Source organism: Abrus precatorius, unplaced genomic scaffold (assembly GCF_003935025.1).
Source record: "Abrus precatorius isolate BTA unplaced genomic scaffold, Abrus_2018 Scaffold1, whole genome shotgun sequence".
NCBI classification, from domain to species: domain Eukaryota; kingdom Viridiplantae; phylum Streptophyta; class Magnoliopsida; order Fabales; family Fabaceae; genus Abrus; species Abrus precatorius.
The window spans coordinates 1,025,429-1,044,564 of NW_020874291.1; the positions used below are offsets into that span (position 1 = coordinate 1,025,429).

The 19,136-nt window shown below is 26.6% G+C and overlaps 2 protein-coding genes across 2 annotated transcripts in view; both read right to left on the bottom strand.

Moving 5' to 3' along the window:
• Positions 1 to 690, bottom strand: part of LOC113855722 (protein CHROMATIN REMODELING 5-like) — a 28,489-nt gene extending 27,799 nt beyond the window's left edge. Inside the window, exon 1 of the mRNA XM_027487354.1 lies at positions 348 to 690. The gene's annotated coding sequence lies outside the window, so the exon portion shown is untranslated. The remainder of the gene's footprint in view (positions 1 to 347) is intronic.
• Positions 691 to 7,782: 7,092 nt separating this feature from the next.
• LOC113857523 (leucine-rich repeat receptor-like serine/threonine-protein kinase BAM3) lies at positions 7,783 to 12,326 on the bottom strand. Its single transcript, XM_027489514.1, has 2 exons — positions 9,701 to 12,326; positions 7,783 to 8,111 (listed from the first exon to the last, which is right to left on the bottom strand). Exons 1-2 carry the CDS (start codon positions 12,324 to 12,326, stop codon positions 7,783 to 7,785), a joined length of 2,955 nt encoding a protein of 984 aa, XP_027345315.1.
• Positions 12,327 to 19,136: the final 6,810 nt, after the last annotated feature.

The window sequence follows — 19,136 nt, forward strand, 5'->3', positions numbered from 1 at the left end:
TTAAATTGAATCCCATTGATCAAGGAGGGAAAAGTCACCGGTTCAAACCAGTGCCCCAACGGTCAAAACCGAATTACACTAACCCCGCGCTGTCCAAAACGCACGAACTCATCACCTCACAATCAAAAACAAGTTCAACAACAAAAAAGACAACAAAGCCAAATCGAAACAGTGAAACCGACAGATCAACAAGTAAATTTCACAAGAAACAAGTGAAGCTCTCGCTACTAAAACCCCTACGAGCTTCAAAACGCAACCTAAATCCACAATTGCAAACCTAATTCCGCAAACCAAACGGAAACCTAATCGGAACGAATCAACACGCAACAACAGCAAGAGGCTCTCACCTTTCCCCCTGCGGAAGCGCACCAGAGTTAAACCAATTAGGCGAAAAAAGGAACCGCGGTGCGCAGGTTAACAATCGTGCGCACCTTCGCCGGTGAGGAATGGCCACAAACCGAATAGCCAGCCGCGAATACAGAGACAAGGAAGGTGCGAATATTCGGGACTCAGGCGGTGAGATGCTGCTGAGGAGTGAGATTCCAAATGATTACGCCGCGGTGGTGACGGCGACGGAGATTCGCCGGATGTAACGTCGACGATTGTAACGTTCGGAATTAGAGTAGAAGAATGAAGCGATTTGGATTAATCGAGGAGATGGTGTGCAGAAGATGAAAAGGGGAGCGAGGGAGAGATGGCCTTTGCTTTGGCCTCTTATTTTTTTCAGGAGAGAAGGGTGGAGTTTTTTTTTTTTTTTCCCTTATGGTAAACACACGTATATAAATGAAAATAAAATTATTTACGACGTTTTTATTATTAGTAGTAGTAATAATAAAAAAAAATAAGCCTTTTTTACTATAAGAATTTTTTTTATCCATTCATAAACACTAATTGAATATGTTTAATTTTAAGCACAGTGTTATTTTAAAGCAAAATGAAATTCTTACTATGACAAAAGGTTGTGGTTTTTATAGATATAAAAAATAAAAAATTTGAAATATATTCTATTTAAGTGACAATTTGTAACATTTTTTTTTTGCTAGTAAAAATTTGTAACATTTAATAGTATCAATATATTTTATTATATTAAAGTTTGTAATTTAAAAAAACATTATATATAACTTTTTATCTAATGTAATATTACATAATTTAAAATTTTATTTATTTATATAAGTGGTATAAGAATAATGCAATTTAAATTTTGCATAAGTGGTGCAAAGGTAATAAGAGTTATGCACAAAATATAATCTAAAACATAAGTCACACTGCCTTATTTTATTTTTTTTAATTTAAAAAACAAAATAAAAAATATGTATCTAAATTTAGTCATGTTAAGTAATTTATTTAATATTATGTTTTAAACTATTTTATATGTAAAAAAACACTTTTTTTTGTCAAAATCTGTATTAATTATTAGTTTTCTTCATTTATGAAAAAAGTTACATTGATCATCATCAATTTCAAAGTTACTTGCATCTTTGTTTCTTTCAATTCTTCTTCTTTAACAATAAATTCATCAAAACATAACTCACACATATCATAAAACTAATATGTTTCCAACACATCCTTCACATGGCAAGTCAAAAGAGGAAGCCATTTTTCTTTACTAATATATTTTACATAATAAACTAATCCAAGTTAAAACTTAAATAAATACATCATTAGTGTAATATAATCACCTCATGTTGATACTAAATAATTTATACCCATTATTTTCTTTCCCCACCTTAATTCAGCCTTAAACAAGGCTTCAAACTTATTTAAATAATATAATGTTTATTTTAAATATTTTATATTTTTCATATTGTTCAAAAATAATTAACATGTATTGTTGTTCTGTCATCTCTTATTATCATGTCGCTATTTTAAGTGTTACATAGCATTTTTTGTATGAAACATAAACTCTAAACATAAAATCATTGAGAATGTATCCATTGTAATTGAGCAATCATAAATTTGAACTTCTTGCTACTTACTAATTCTCACGTTACATAACTGTAGCAATCATATGTCTTGTATATAATATTGGTTAAAATAATTATATTTATTAAGAGAAAATATAAATATTAAAAGGTTATTCAAATACCTCTTTTTTAAACTATTTATGAAAGTATTTTTTTATGTCTCTTCTCCATATTTCTACTCTTTCATTATTTAATATAGTCATATGCTCGCTAAAACTCAACAAACAAAATAAATATGCAAATTATCAAAAACATTTAAAAGAAAAACTTTTAATAAAGGAATTCTATACTTTTGGGAAAAACATTTAAAAGAAAATTTATTGTAAGATAATTACTAAACTCAAGACTTGATTTCATAACAATTTTGTATTATATAAAAATGAGTTTGTATACGTGTGTATCAAATCGATTCAATTTAGATATCAATCAATATCTAGCATAATATATATGGTACATAAGCAAATAAATATTCAAGCCATGCTTTATTAAACATATAATCATTTAGTACATATTAAAAAACTAACAAAAATAAATATTTATAAGTAATAATTGGTAAGTATATAATTTAAATTTAAAATATCAAAATATTATTAAAGTTAACATTACAATAAACATTCATCTATATAACAATGGACCTCCCAGATTTGCTTCATTTTGTCAAGTGAATTGGTAGATAAACCATAATATAAAAAAATTATGGCAAAATATGCTCCCATTAACAAAAAGTCATCACAACATATTTCTCTAAATGGTCCAACTTTTTTATATATAACTCTCTAAGTACAGATCCCTGAAAAACAAAGATAACTTAATTAATGAATTACAAACATCTTTTGGAAGAACTTTTTGATGATCAAAGAAAATTTTCTTTTAAATAAAAAATTATAATCCTGACTTTTAAACTTATATATCTTGAGTTCCTTTATATTTTCACAGTATCCTGTATTTAAGGCATAACAATTAAGAAACTTTCTATCCTTTATGATTTGATATAACATAATTTTGTGTACCTTTAACATTGTGTAGTCTCAACCACACTTGAATATTCAATAATGTCCCAACCACACTTCTGAAAAAGTAAAAATAAATTTTGTGTATCACATCTAAATTATTTTTTAATAATATTGTCTTCTAACAAGGCAACTACAATATTTTTTTTTTAAATTATGATTTACATATTTGGTTTTTTATCTTATAGATTTTTCAAATATCATTGGTTGAAAATCTTGAAGTTGTCTTACATCTTGTCAATGGTAGTATTGCATGCCTTACCTCTTTTATATCATCAAAAAAGAACTCTTATTATCATAAAGAGTGACTAGAGGGTAAGAATCTACCTTGACCTATGGAACAATGCTTGAAATCATATTTTAAATATGAGAGCTAGTTTAATTCTCCATAAATACTCCATGTAGATGATTTAAAAAATTGGTTTTATAAGTAATAATAATATAAAATTTAGTTATATCATACATAAACAAAGAGAGAAATTATAAAAAATCAAAATCACATATCACATGTTATAAGAAGTTCTTAACATGCTAAAAGGTTTGAAGTTATCTAAGGTTAGAACAAGTCTTACATTACAAGGACTATATATATATATATATATATATATTCTAAAGAACTTTTCACGTTCAAATAGACGATTGAGTGTTTTAATGCCTTAAAATTCTATCATCAATATTATTTTTGTTTTATTTTATTTTATATCTAACAATTTATAACTTTAATAGTCTTAGTCTTAGCTTTATAAGAAAGTAGAAAACTACTTTATTAGATATTTTTTTTCTTTTTCTTACGTGTTTATCATATTTTTGTGCTCACAAATTGGACAATGATTACATTTTTTTTTGTAATATCTTTCTCTATATAAAATATGATCTTTAGAACACACATTTATCTTTACATAATCAATTTCAAGATTCTTTATAATATTTTGAACCTCATACATTGAATTAGGAAGTATATTTCTTTCACATCAATCAATAACTTTAATAGTAAATTAAATAAATGATTGCTCTATCCATAAAAACATTTCATTTGTACAAGAAACATAATAAAAGATTATTTGGAGAATTTCTTATAAGTAGGATACAATTTTTGTTAAAAATTTTTAACTTCCTTGTTTGACTCCTCAATGATGTTATTAGCTCTGGACATAGATCAATCAAACATGTTACATTTGTTCATATTAAATTTGATGCATATCATGAACCATAAAATAAGTTTGAGAAACATCCATTTTTTATAATTAAAACCAGGGGATCATCTTTAAATTCATTATCATTGTCACAATGATAAGTTTTGTAGTATTCTCAATGATTATAACTTATTTCAAACGCCTTTTTAATCAATCACCAATCACCATTCATATAATTTTTAGATTTATAATAAAAATTATTGTATTTGTAATATGATCATCTAATTGTTTAAAAAGTCATCTATTTCTTTCAAATATTAAGATAAACTCTTATATTTGAGTTCCATTCATTTATTTTTTCTTATTCATTATCGCACTCTTATAATTTTTTTTTTGTAAAAAAAGTATGTTACATTTTTTAAAAAAAATGTATCCTAAATTTTTATAATTTTTTTTATTTCTTATATGTTTTTATTTTTAAAAACCCAAATCCTAGTTTTTTTTATCATAAGAATATAAATTTTATTTATATATAAATTCAGAAATTCAATAATAAAATAATTGACAAATATTTAAAAATAATAAATAAATTATTAAAATATATTTCTTATTAATCAAATTCAAATTCTTAAATGTCTTGATAAGAGCATTTTTTTTTTATTTGGATTAGATTAGAAAATAAAACTACCATATGAATTCAACTTAATTTGTAAATATGTCTAGCTAGGATTTAGAATTATTTTACTAAAAATATTTTTTTAGAATTATAATAACAATTTACCTTTTATAAGAAATAAAAATAAAAATTTATTAAATTTGAAATTTATGAATTTATTTAGAAACTAAAAAGTAAGGAAAAAAGGCATCAACATGTAATGGTGGAAGTGATCTTATCTAATTTGAAACAAAAGGTAAATCATTGAAGCATCGACCATAAAATATGTCCATCCAAAATAAAGTTAAAAGTCATAATAAATCAGTGTTGTTTTTAGCTAATCTTTTATAAAATAAAAAGTATCATATTACACATTTTCTGCACATTTTATTTTCAAATAAAAATATTAACAATCTAAATATTTTTTTATTCTTTTATCTTATTTATTTAATATTTTTTTTTAAAAATAACTATAAAGATATTTTTTTATTTTTAGTTCATTAAAACTTTTTTTGAACTTCAACAATTTCACTACCTAACTCGATATATAAATCAATTTAAAAACAAAAGATAACAAATAAGAATACATGCTATACAAAATATAATTAAAATAACACTACAATATTGTGCTAATACCAAAAAGAATTTATTCAAATAATTTATAATTAATTAAAAAAATTAATCTAGATTCAAATTACATAAATGAAAACTAAGTATAACAAAATAAGAGAAAAAAAAGTATATACTTATTTTGTTTTAAAAAAATTTTAGATGCTATTTTTTTATTCAAATTTTTTCTTTTGATCTAACTTACTATTTTAAAATTATCTCTTTCATTATTTTTTTTCTTTCAAATGCAATTTTAATAATCTATTTATAAATTCAAACATATTTAATTTCAAACTCTGTTTAAATTTTTGGAATTTTTTTATTATGTAAGTTTCAGGTTTTATTATAGAATTCGAAATCCTCTATTAACATTTCAAATTCAAATCTAAAACAATCTATAAATAAAAAAGTCCTGTTACTTTTACTTATCACTTTTCCACTATATATTATTGAATTTATATGTATAATTTTTATTTTATTTCATTACATTTTAATCCTAATCAAAATAAAAAAATTCATAATGATAACTTCGATTTCAAACTACCCTCTAAATTTAACCAATGATACTTTCTTTTCATTTTTATTGATAGAAATTTTGCAACATTTAAAATTAACGGCACTTATCTTCTTATTAAATTTATTAATATACAAGAGTTAATTTAAAAGTTAAATAATCATGAAAGGAGTTATATGTATATTTTTGGCTCTTGGTTTTAAATATAATAAATTTTTATCAAAGTTACTTTTATAATAACTTAAATCTGCTTACATAATCTAGTGGTTCTATGAAACGTTAAATTAAAGTGTGTGAATATATATATATATATATATATATATATAATTTTTTATTTAATTTAAATCTAACGGGTTATAATTTATTATTTTATTGATCGTCATATATAAATTAAATGTTCAGATTAAGTATAATAATTTTTAAACTTACACTAGTGTGAAAAGATTTTATATATATATATATATAACAAATAAAGTGTGTAAAATAAATTTTGATTTAGTCTATTATTTTTCACAACAACTGTTAAAATTGTTAGCACATGAATGTGTTTATCTTAACAAAATATTAAAAACATCTGAATTTAGCATACTTTTGTTAAGGATCATTTGATGTTATTGACCAATACTTATATTATTATCAGTTACAATCACTGAACTAAATTACATTTTTATCGGACAAATGCGATGTTGAAAAAACAAAACATCTTGTACTAACAACATGAAAAATATAATAAAATAAGTATTTCTGTTATTTAATTCTTTTAGTGATCATTTAATATTAAGTAATACAATGTAAGGTAACTAAACATACATGATAATGGCTTGTTTGGGTAATTTTTTCGATAAATCTTGATAAAAATTATTATAAAATATGAATAAAATTTATCTTATAAGTTAAAAATAATGTTTATTTTTTAAAAAAAATTCTCATTTAACTTCTCTGTCATTTAAAGAGATAAATTATTTTTAATTTATAAAAAAATAATTATCTTATAAGTCTAATGATAGTCATTGTTAATCTTATGCTAATAAATAATGAAGTTAGTAGTTAGTTAAAGAAAATGTTAATATTCTTTAATTTTTAAAACATCAAATGAATCACAATCATTGATTTAGAAAGAGTATAAAATATTTTTTCAAATTTACGGATATCATAAAAAGTATTAAGAAATATTTACTTACTTTAATTTATAAAATAAAAAAAAATTAAAATGAAATTTTTATTATCACCTTATAACTTCACCTTAGCCTAACCACATGCCATGTACCCAGGTAACCAAACTTTCTGCAATGCTTTAGCATCTTTAGGATTTTAATTAATAACAGTAATTATTGCTGGAAAACTACACATAACTGGTAGAGGCAAGTATATGGTTCAATCCCCATGTTTATTATACAAACTCTTGAAGTAGTAAGGAGCTATGGACAATTTAATGGGTAAATTTTTAACACACATGAATATATGTATGTATGGAAGAAGAAAATAAGGATATAAAAAGAAATTAAACTTAATTTATATATTTTAACTTTGAAGAAATTAGATGAGAAATTTTTTAAAATGTTTAAGTGTATAAGCTAATTTCAACTTATAAAACATGTTTACTTTATTTTTTTATTTATATATATATTTTGAAATATTTATTCAAATTAAACTTATTTAATTATAATGGCTTTTGCAATGTGCCTTAAACATGCAATATGCAAGTCGCTTGCTCTCACTTGTGAGCTGAGTGATAATAAAGGGAATAAAATATTTAGAACTCATATGACAAACTAGTTTGGTGAATTGATACCTTTCCATCACCCATAAAATGAACACAAGACATATCTATTTAGTATAGACTCAACATTTTTTGTGTAACTAGTTCATTTTTCCTTTTCTAGATCATTCATTGCATTTAAAGTGTATTTGGTTGCTTTGCTTGTGCAAGCATTTCAACCACTTCCCTCATTGTTGGTCTTTCCACACTGTGTTCATGAACACATAACATGGCCACAAAAAACACTTGTTTTGCTTCATCTAAAGGAATGTGATGTAGCCTCTCATCAAGGACCTTCATCACCAACTCTTTGTTCCATTTGGTTTTCATCTTTGTCCATTGAACAATGTCTAATCCTTCTTCACCAAAATCCCCCACTGGCCTTCGACCCGTTATGAGTTCTAGTAACACCACTCCAAAGCTATAAACATCACTTTTCTCATCAACTTTCAATGTGTATGCATATTCTGCACATAAATTAAAATCAGTGAAAAAAATGTTAACTTTCACAACTTAAGCTTCAGTGTTAAAATAGCCAAGACAGTATATTTATACATAATGCACCACCACCAACAATAATAATAAGAAGATTAAAATAAAATTAGTCATTATATATCATTTTTTTTACTTCTATAAAAAAAAGTTACATTTTAATTCTCCCATACAAAATTAAGTTATTGAAGTTTTCTTTGAGTAAGATTAAAAAGTATAGTTTTTATGATTTTTTTCACATTAAATTTTAAGGTCGATTATAAATATCTAAAAGCAATAAAAATTTATTAAAAAAAATTTATTATATAAAAAATTTAATGAATATTTTTTATAAAACTTTAATATTTAAATTACTTAAAATTAATCTTAAAGACTAAAATTAATATTTTTTTTATGTAAAGATTAAAATAGTATCAAATACAAAGAGCAATTAACCTAATAATAAATAAGAAAAAGGTGGGTAAGGAAGGGTGGCGAATATTATTTTACAGATAAAGGGGGAAAAAGCTTCAGTTTGATTTTCCAAAGTAGCAAATTAAATTTGTAACAAGACAACAAAGTTGTGAGATGTGCCTCTAAATTCTTCATGTTTCTTTTTCATGGGGTTTTGAGAAAGTGAATCTTAGATCTCAATCAGTAACTTTGAGGGCTAAAATATACGCATTTGGTTAATGTGCATTTGGTGGCTATTAAAGATATGATAATTTGTGCTGGTCAAAAAAGAATGGCTGTGATTTGTTCCGGTTCAAATCTGGGTTTGTAGTTTCAAAGCATGCAAAAGCACATACCCAATTGGTGTGAAGAAAAGTGAAAAGAATTTCCTTTGTGTTAGTGGAGCCTTTACTCAGTCTAGGAATCCACGTACATGCTGCTTAACACTGTGGTCCCAGAAAAGGAGCAGGCACATGCTACAGTGGTGAAGCAGAGGAAAGAATATTTTTTGTACCCAGAAATAAATGAAAAGTATATTTAACTCATGAACCTTTTTTACTATGAAATTTTGATTTTGATTATTAAAAAAGCGGGATAAATTAGCCATATAAATGTCAACAAATAGAATTTTCACTCATTTCGTTTGGTGAAGTCATTAATTTAAATTATGAAGAAAATGTTTGGTAAACTCTTTTCGACTATTGATACCCAATAAGAGAAAATTATTTGACAGACATCTCAATAATTTTTATTTATTTTATTTGATCAAATCAGTAATACTCAACATAATATGAAAAATATTTAGTTGACATCCTTTGAGATGTAAATACTGAAAAATGAAAGAAAGAAAGAAGTGATTGATGTAATAGAAAACATATGATATGTCAGGAAAAAAAAAAGATATCAAATATGTGATAATGATGATTAACAAAGTGGAGGTGTCTATAAATCAAAATTGAAGTAATAATGTCATGTGAACTTTTTTAGGGAATGCTAAGCAATAATGTTTCCTGAAGTTGAAGTTAGTGATGCTAACCAATTAGATTGAGACAGAAGGTATAAATCTACTTGAAGTTGTAATCAATTATAATCTTTCAAACTTAAAAGGCTTATATACATGTAAAATAAGTACCTGGAGCTATATAGCCATAAGAACCAGCAATGGAAGACATGCACTCTGACGTTCCAGTATCTTGCATGAACTTGGCAAGACCAAAATCAGCAACATGAGCCTCAAAATCAGAGTTCAACAAAATGTTGTTTGACTTGACATCTCTATGGATTATAAGAGGAGAACAATCATGATGCAAATAACAAAGTCCTTTTGCAGCTTCTGTGGCTATTTTGAGCCTAGTATTCCACTTGAGAAACTCACCCCTCTTTCCATGCAAAGCTTCACCTAAGCTTCCATTTGGCATGTAATCATAAACAAGTAAATTGGTCTCTCTGTTGGAGCAAAATGCTAGCAACCTTACAATGTACCTGTGTCTGATTCTACCCAATGTCTTTATTTCTGCTGAGAAGCCATTATCATGTGAAGAGCTTTTGTTGATTCCTAACAGTTTCTTCACAGCCACTTCCTCTCCATTTGGCATGGTTCCTCTATATACAACACCAGATCCTCCTCTTCCTATGACATTGCTCTCCTTTATGCACCCTATGATGTCTTCACTTCGATATTCCAGCTTTTGAAATGCTGTGAGTTTCCATGAATTTGAGTGCCTCCTTGACTTTCTACTCTTGATGATGGCCAAGGTTGCAAACACCAGTGAGCACCCCAACAATGCCAATGCAAATAGGAACTTAAACTTCCCAGGAACCCCTTGTTTTGCACTGCTTTTTTCTTGAGATTCCAATATGGCTGTTGAGGAAAGTTTGCATGGCTTGAAGTCATATCCGCAAAGCTGAGGGTTACCCACAAAAGATGTGGAATTAAAGATTGAGAATTGTCCCCCCTCAGGTATTGAGCCTGAGAAGTTATTGTGAGAAAAATCTGCTGAAGTTAAGCCCTTCATGCCCCCCAGTTCCTTTGGAAGGCTTTGACTTAGGTTGTTCCATGAGACATTAAGGTAGTTTAATATATGAATTTGAGCAATTTGAACAGGAATAGGACCTGATAGTTGGTTTTGGCTCAAATCTAGATAGGTGAGTAAGACACAGTTACCTATCTCAGGAGGAACACTAGCTGAAAAGTTGTTGATACTTAAATCCAACTTGAGGATATTCTTGAGTCTCCCAATATCTGGTGGAATTTCTCCTGAGAATCTATTTGCACTAAGCAAAAGAATTTGCAAGTTTGGAAAGTTTGCAATTGAGGTTGGAAGAGACCCTGAAAAGCGGTTGTTTGATAGGTTCAACTGTCCAAGTTTGGAGGGGGTGTTGGTTGTTTCTTGTGGAAAGCCACCACTAAGATAATTGTTCTGTAGTTCCACAAGAGATAACTCAGGCAAATAAAGAAATCCATGTGGCAATGGCCCAGTTAAATAGTTCTGACCCAAACGAACTCTTTGGAGAGTGTAGCATTGACCAAGATCAGCAGGCAAAGATCCAAAGAGAAAGTTCTTAAGCAAGATCAAAATCTTAAGCCTCTTTCCAAGGCATAGAGATTTTGGCACTAAACCAGTGAGCTTATTTGTTGACAAGTCAACCTCAGTCAACTTGCCATTCTGGCCAAGCTTTGAAGGAATTACTCCGGTGAAGTTGTTCTGCCAAAGGTTCAGAATCTCCAATTTAGGTAGCTCAGCAATGAAGTGAGGAATTTCTCCATGCAACCTGTTGATGAACAAGTTCAAGATGGTAAGCTCATGAAGGGCTGAGAACTCATATGGTATGCCACCTGTAAGCATATTGAATGATAGATCAAGAGCTTTCAAGCTAGTCAAGTTTCCAAGCTGAGGTGGAATTGAACCAATCAGCTGATTAGTGTGCAAATAGAGAGTGTCTAAATTGTAAAGGCTTCCCAACTCAGCAGGAATTGAACCTTGCAAACCACAGTTTGCAAGGTCTAGATGAACCAAATTGCTCAGCTTATCGAACTGAGGGGGAATTCCACCATCAAATTGATTGAAGTATCCCAAGTAAAGGTGTGTCAGATTAGGGAGATTTCCAAGTTCACTTGGAATGAAACCTCTCAAATCATTTCCTGCAAGAGATAAAAGGTTGAGCTGCTCCATGTTTCCATAACTTGGAGGGATTTTCCCAGAGAAGTAATTCCCTCCTAAATTCAAGAGCTTGAGCTTTGGAAGCTCAGTGACACCTTCAGGAAGTGAACCATTGAAATCATTGTCATAAGCATCTAGCACCTCAAGCTCCTTCAACTTGGAGAATTCCCAACTCAAGTTCCCACTGAACATGTTGTTGGATATGTTGAGGAATCTCAACATTTCTAGCTTGTGAATATCACTTGGAAACTCCCCAGAAAAGCCATTTCCCTGGAGAGAAACACTTACCAGGCTCAAGAGTCCTGTGATGGAAGGTGAAAGCGACCCAGAAGCATTTAAATTGGATATGTCAAGTGACACCACAGACCTGTTATCATGGTCACATTGAACACCATACCAACTACAAAGGGACATGTAGTTTGACATGTTCCAGCTACTCAGAGAAGAGTTATCAACTTCAAACTCTTGTTTCATAGAAACCAAGATAGAAGCTTGCCTTCTCAAAGCATGAGGAAGTGAAGATACATAAGGAGTAGTGAAGCACACAAGGAACAAGAGCATGCAAAGTTCGAAAAAACTCAAAGAAGGGGTAGCCATTTTTGAGACAATGGTTTAGAGGAGTAGGATATCAAAGGAACCAAATACACTAAGAAAGTGAAAGTGTAATTGAAACATCACATATACCTTGAAGTTATACTGAATTTTCTTTAGCAAATACAAAGAAGGTGATGACTGATAAGGATTAAGGACTAAGGAGGGTTCTCTAATGAAGAACATAGAAAGCTAGCTAACACTAACAGCATCCAACGTCTTCTTTCTTTCCTTTGTGTGTGTCTTCCTTCCCTTTATCCTTTACACTTTTCCTCCTCCACATTCACATTCCCATTCATGCACACACACACACACACACACACACACACACACACACACACTGCTTTGGTGTCATCTTTAGCTTTTAAAAAGCAAAAGCAAAAGCTAATGTTGGGATAGAAAATAGATAACCACAGACAGTTTCATCACCTTATTAATAATATTTGTGTGGCTTTGTGTCGGTTTTTGAGACCAGTTTCACCATTGCCCTTTGCTTTATAATTTATTTTTCTCTTTGATTTATGAAGTTCATAGGGTCCAATATGGCAGTTGATTCAGATTTGGAATCTTCTTTCATGCAGGCTCAAGTGATATGATTAAACCATCTATGAACATCTTTAGTGTCAATCATGGTCTAGAATAAAACTTTTAAGAATTTTAAGTGTTTTTATTTTGGCTTTTAAAAGGAAAGAGTGGGGGATGGATGGAAGGTATGTGGAAGCACACTACACTTTTTGTATGGCTGCCCCCCTTATGCATAAATGGATGTCGGAAAAGTAAAAGAACCCTTTGAAGAAATTTAAAGTGATTCAATTATGAATTTCAATCCTCACTCATGTTCTTCTATACCATGATACAGTTATTTTTAAAAGAGAGAGATTTCAAATAAGAACTTATCATGATCAATTTATAAGATTCATTAAGTGTGTTTTAATTAGTTAAAAAATATTTTGATAATTAATTAATCAATACCTTGATTGATTATTGTCATAATTGAGTATGCAAAATATGCTTTATGTTTGGATATGTTAGCAAAAAAGTAATTTTCAAATAATCTATTATATTTCAATTGCATAAAAGAATAATTTTTTGGAAGCTGAAATTAGGAAAAGAAAAATATGAAGATGTACAATTTTTTTTATATTTAAAATAATTAACTATTAAGGATAAAATGAAAAAATAAAAGTTAACTAGAAAATAAGTTAATAGTTTTAAATTATAAAGTTAAAATTTTATTTATCTAAAATAAGTTATTTCCTTTGCAAAAAATTAGTCAAAGATTATAAAATTTTCCAAAAATCACCAAAAAGATTGATAATTTATTTCCACCACTTCTTACGCAATTAACCAAAAGAATTTAATTAAAACACGTAATAATTATATTTAATAATTATTTTTTGCATAACCATATCATATTACTAATTATTCCACATTAATGCGAAAGGGTTGAGATTTCAAAAATAAAAACATCATGAAAAGAACCAAATCATAATTAATTATTTAAATACAATTTTAAGATTTAAAATTAACATAATTATAAGAAATATGAAAGTTAAACAAAATATATATTTCACATAACGAGAAAGATTTTTGTATAAATATGGTGTGTTTAAGCGGAATCCACTTAATTTTTAAATTTTTTTGTGCAAGTCATAATTGCCCTCTATAATTTAAAGTGCATTTAACATTTGGAGGAATCATATTTTTTTTTCTCTTACTCATGATTAGCACCATAATTAATAATTAAACATTAATGGTAAAAGGAAACACAATTGTGACAAATTTAGCAGCTAGTGGGATTTGGCTCATAAGATAAAGAGACATATAAAATAAAACTTTACCAATTTAGGTAAATTAATGATAAATATATTTTTATTTTCTCATTATACATGATATACATTGTACACTTTTATTTAAATGAATAATAATGGCCACATAGAATTAGGATGACACATAAACAATGTAAATGAGACAAATTATTAGCTTAATCATTACTCTTTAAATAATTTTTTTTTTTATAAAGTAGTGTTGATTTCCCTTTTTTTTTAAATTGTTCTACAAAATTATTATTTGCCCATATACCATTTTGGATTACTTTTTGTATTCAAAGTAATATGACATAAAATATGATTAAATTGTATAAATTATTGGAATGATTAATTACATCCTTAGGTATTAGTTAAATTAGTATGTTAGTGGTTAATGATATATGTGTTATCAATTCAGTTAATAATTCACTTTTAATATTATAAATTTATATCTTCATTCAGAACATGTATTTGATTTCATACTAATTTAAATGTTTTTTTTCTTATTTTACAAGCTCTTATAGTAAATACAATATTCTTTTTTTCATTTTAAGATTCAATAAAAATTCAAATCTTTTAATTTATGATTAAATTTCTAAAACCAACATTCATTATAATAAGATATTTATTGATTAAAATGATATTTTATTGGTTAAATAATTTTTTTCTGCAAAATTAGAAGTTTAAAACACTTTAATTGAAATAAGGAAATAGTGTAAAAATATTTTTCATTTTGATTCAATCATAAATTATCATGATATTAATAATCGTTAATTTTTATAATAATTAATTTAAAAATTATATTTATCATAGTTTTTTTATTGGTTAGCAATATAAAACTATTTATACTGATAATATATTAAAATAATTTTTTAAAACATTTGAATTTTAAATATGAAAAATGTTCACTTTTTTATTTTAAAATTGAATTTAAAAAATAAATAATAAAATAATTTTATATTTTAATATAATAAATATTAATTTTTTAATATTTAATTTAACTCTAAAGATTATAAAACAATATTTCCTTAATTCATGTTGCTCTATCCTTTAGGACAACCAGTGCCACTCTGCTAAGAAATAATCAAATTCTGACACAAATACCAATCAAAGAATAAAGGAAGACAGAGTACATAAAATATGCTTATCACAAAAAAGCATATAAAGTAAAGTAAGATCGATTATGGTGATAAAATTTAAAATAATCACAAGAAAAAAAAAAAGACTATTCTTATGGGAATACATAAAAAGTAAATTTTGGGCACACAGTTATTTTATTTCTATATAGTTAAAATTAAATGTTATTAAAATTACATAATAAATTCAAAGTTAAAATTATAAATTTGAAAAATAATTTTAATTTTTAAAAATATAAAATAATTTAAAAAAATATATTGAAAAAAGTCTAAGGGGAGCCGTCATAATATAAATTTAAATACTATAACAAAAAAGGTTTAATACACTAATAAAATATTTTCATATTTTTTCATTAATTTTCAACATATATCCCGGCTTGCACTAAGCCATAACCTAACATAAACTCATATATTAAGGCCATGTTTGAATTAATAAAATAAATAAATTTTTAGTCTCAAACTTTAGGCTATTTTTAAATATATAAAATAAAAAAATTATTTAAAAAATATAATAACATCTATTAACATTTATACTTTTATATGATAAATATTTTTTTAATAATAATTTATTACACTTTATTGGATTGAAGTTAATATTTTCATTAAAACATAGAAAATTAAATTACATTTCCATTCATAAAAAAAATCATTTTTGAATATTTCTTTCCAAATTGATAGATAAGAATATGAAACAAAATTATTCCTATCATTATATACTTATTATTAAATCAAATTTTGATAATTTTAAAACATAAAGCCACTTATTAACATTTGATGAAAAGTTAATTTATTCCCTGAATATTGATCATATGATAAAACAAGATGAATGCAAAACACAGTAAATTCAACTATTAACATGTTGAGTCTCCTCTGTTAATGCTTCGATGAGTCACTTCTTTGCTTCACCACCACACCATAGTTACCTTTTTCCCCACCAAAAGCACCACCAATCACTACCCGTGCCTGCATTGGTAGTCATATGCATGAGCACAGGGGATATGCTATTGGAAAATGTACTATTTTAAGAAATAAAATAACAAAAAAAAAAAATTATTATGTTTCTCATTTAATTTAATTCAAATTCAACTCGAGTCACGCACTTAAATGTGGTAGATAAATTTATCACGATAGATTTTTTATATACATAAACATTCAATACCTTATTTAAACGATATCAAGTCGCTTACTATTTAAACTAATCTCTACTGGTATTTTTTAATTTTACTTAAACATTTTTTTATTATTATATTTTTAAAAGATCTTAACTTTAGTTCTTTAATATATTTTTAGTTTTTAATTTTTCTTAATTTAACACTTTGATCTATAATAATGACATGACTTGTTTAAATGTGTTAAATTTTTATTTTGTGTATTTATTTTTTTAAATGTCAGGTCAATAAAAAGGATAAAAATAGTAAATTTAAAAAATCTATGTCTACCATGAGCTTCATTAGAGACTGCACATGTTTGTGTGTTAAAAAATATTTTTTTATTTTTAAAATTAAAATTAAACCAAACTTGAAATATCAGAGATTTTATTAATATATAAAATTTATAAAATCAAACATTAACTTAATATTAAGTGAAATTTGTAACATTAAATATTTGTGGATGACTCGACATTAAAATCAATGAAATTTTTATATCACATTAGATCAAATTTGCTTTAAGAAATTAACTTTCAAAATATTATTAAAAACTTAGGAAAAATATTTTTATCCTATTTTAAAACTAATGTAGGATATGCATATCTTAGTAGAATAATTATTATTATTTTATTTTATTTAATAAATAAATATAAATTTTTATTATATTTTTAAGATTTAATTATGTCTTTAATTCTTATAAGTATAATACATTTTGCAATAAGTATTTATAAATTTTTACTTTTAAAATTCTAAAATATTAAAAAGTTAAAATTTATTCTACATTGTCAATTTTTTTATTAAATATTAAATTGATCAATGAAAAGATAGTTCAACACTCTTACAAGTTAATCGATAGAAAAATGACTTAACAGTCTTGCGTGACGTAAAGTGACATGTCATGTTATTTAATTTTTTTATTTAAAATTATATAGTTATAAATAAGCCCTTATTTAATGATTTGCCAACTGATACAAAAAGACCAATAAAAAATAGAAGTGACATTAAATAAGAAGAATGATACTAATATATTCTTTAACATACTTTTTAATTTTTATTAAAATTTATTAAAAATTTAAAAGTATAAAAAATGCGACCAGTATAACATGTAATTTTTAATTAATTTTAACAATAATAAAAAGTAATATAAAGAGTGTATTGCTGGTATTAATTTAATACAACGACGTAAGTATGATATCAAGATAGGTAACGATCCCATAAACTCTACCAATTTATTTTCTTTTTAGGAAGATATGTGTGGCCCCTTGGACCCTTTCTTTCAGCTTCCTGTTATTTACTTGCACCTGAATAAAGTACAGTCCTCTACAATGAGCACACTCAGCATCTTTTAACCCTTTCAGTTTTCACCAAGTAAAGTGAAAAATCAAAAGTAAAGCCCATTGATTCCTTTTCAACGTCACGTTGGGATCCATCATTTTTATCTCCTTCATTTCTCTCTCCTATCTATTGAATGCTTTGAATATTTCTTTCTTTCTTTCTTTCTTTTCTATAGTTTTAGTTTACATGTCAAACAAAAGTTTTAATGCTAGCTATGTTGACATATCATTGGAAGATTTTCACTTATAAAATTATTGTTGTGATAAACAATGATGCATAATTGGATAAGAACAGATAAATGCACTGATAAAACAATTTTGTTTTTCATTTTACCTTACATGTACTTTGGTTATTATTACCTATCCAAATTTGTCAATGGCACTATGGCAGTAAAGCTAAGCTTGGCATGATCTATGCTTCAAGACAAAGCATAATAGTTGGGGAATTGATTGCTGTGCATGTTGGTCCCATTCTGTGAATACTCTGTTTTGTTTTGTTTTGGATGGTGGGTGTTAGGGCCCATTTCTGGCATCATGTCATCGCAAAACAAGTACTTTAGGTACAATTCTGTTTCAGTTGAAGAATTCAAGTTAGATAATACACCAGATTTTTATTTCAACTGGGTTATGATTCATGATTTTCATATATAAAACAGATTTCAAAGTGGCAACAAGATTAATAAAAATAAAAATTTCAAACTGTGCAATGAAACACAACATTGCAAGGATCAAAGATTGTTCCCTATATGGGTCTAATTTGCAAATACCATAATGGAGCCTCGCTTTACCCACATCATGTTTATCTCCCACTTTATACATGGATATGGAATCAACTTAAAGACCACTTTTTATCAAATTTTGCATTGACAAAAGAAGGGTTGAATTCATTGTTTAACCATTTAAAAATATTTTTTTTTTGTAAAAAAGTAAATATTCATTGTATTATTAAATGCTTAAATTTAAGATTAAGAGTTGAAGTTAATATTTTTCTTAAGTTTAGGTGAGAAAACTCTCAAGCCACACTATATGGTATATATACAACACATTACTTTTAAGTGGGTCAATATATTTTATAAGTTCAAATTAGGAAATCATAGCTAATGATAAAATTGTATTCATAACATTTTAATCATATCTGACAAGCATGCGGATGTCGTTTCAATCTAATTTGATGAATGTTTAAAAGCTTTTTGTTTTCCATTAAAATGTGGCCCATATAGTGTGCATAATATGCAGTAAGTGGCAAGACAATGTAGCAACTTTTTTGCTTCTAGGAAGGGTGTTATATGCTCCTCAAGCATGAGGCCATGATTCTCTTTGTTTCTTTGTATCCCTCTGCTATGTTCAAAAAACCAAAAACTTCATCATCATTTGTTTCAGAATTTGAAGA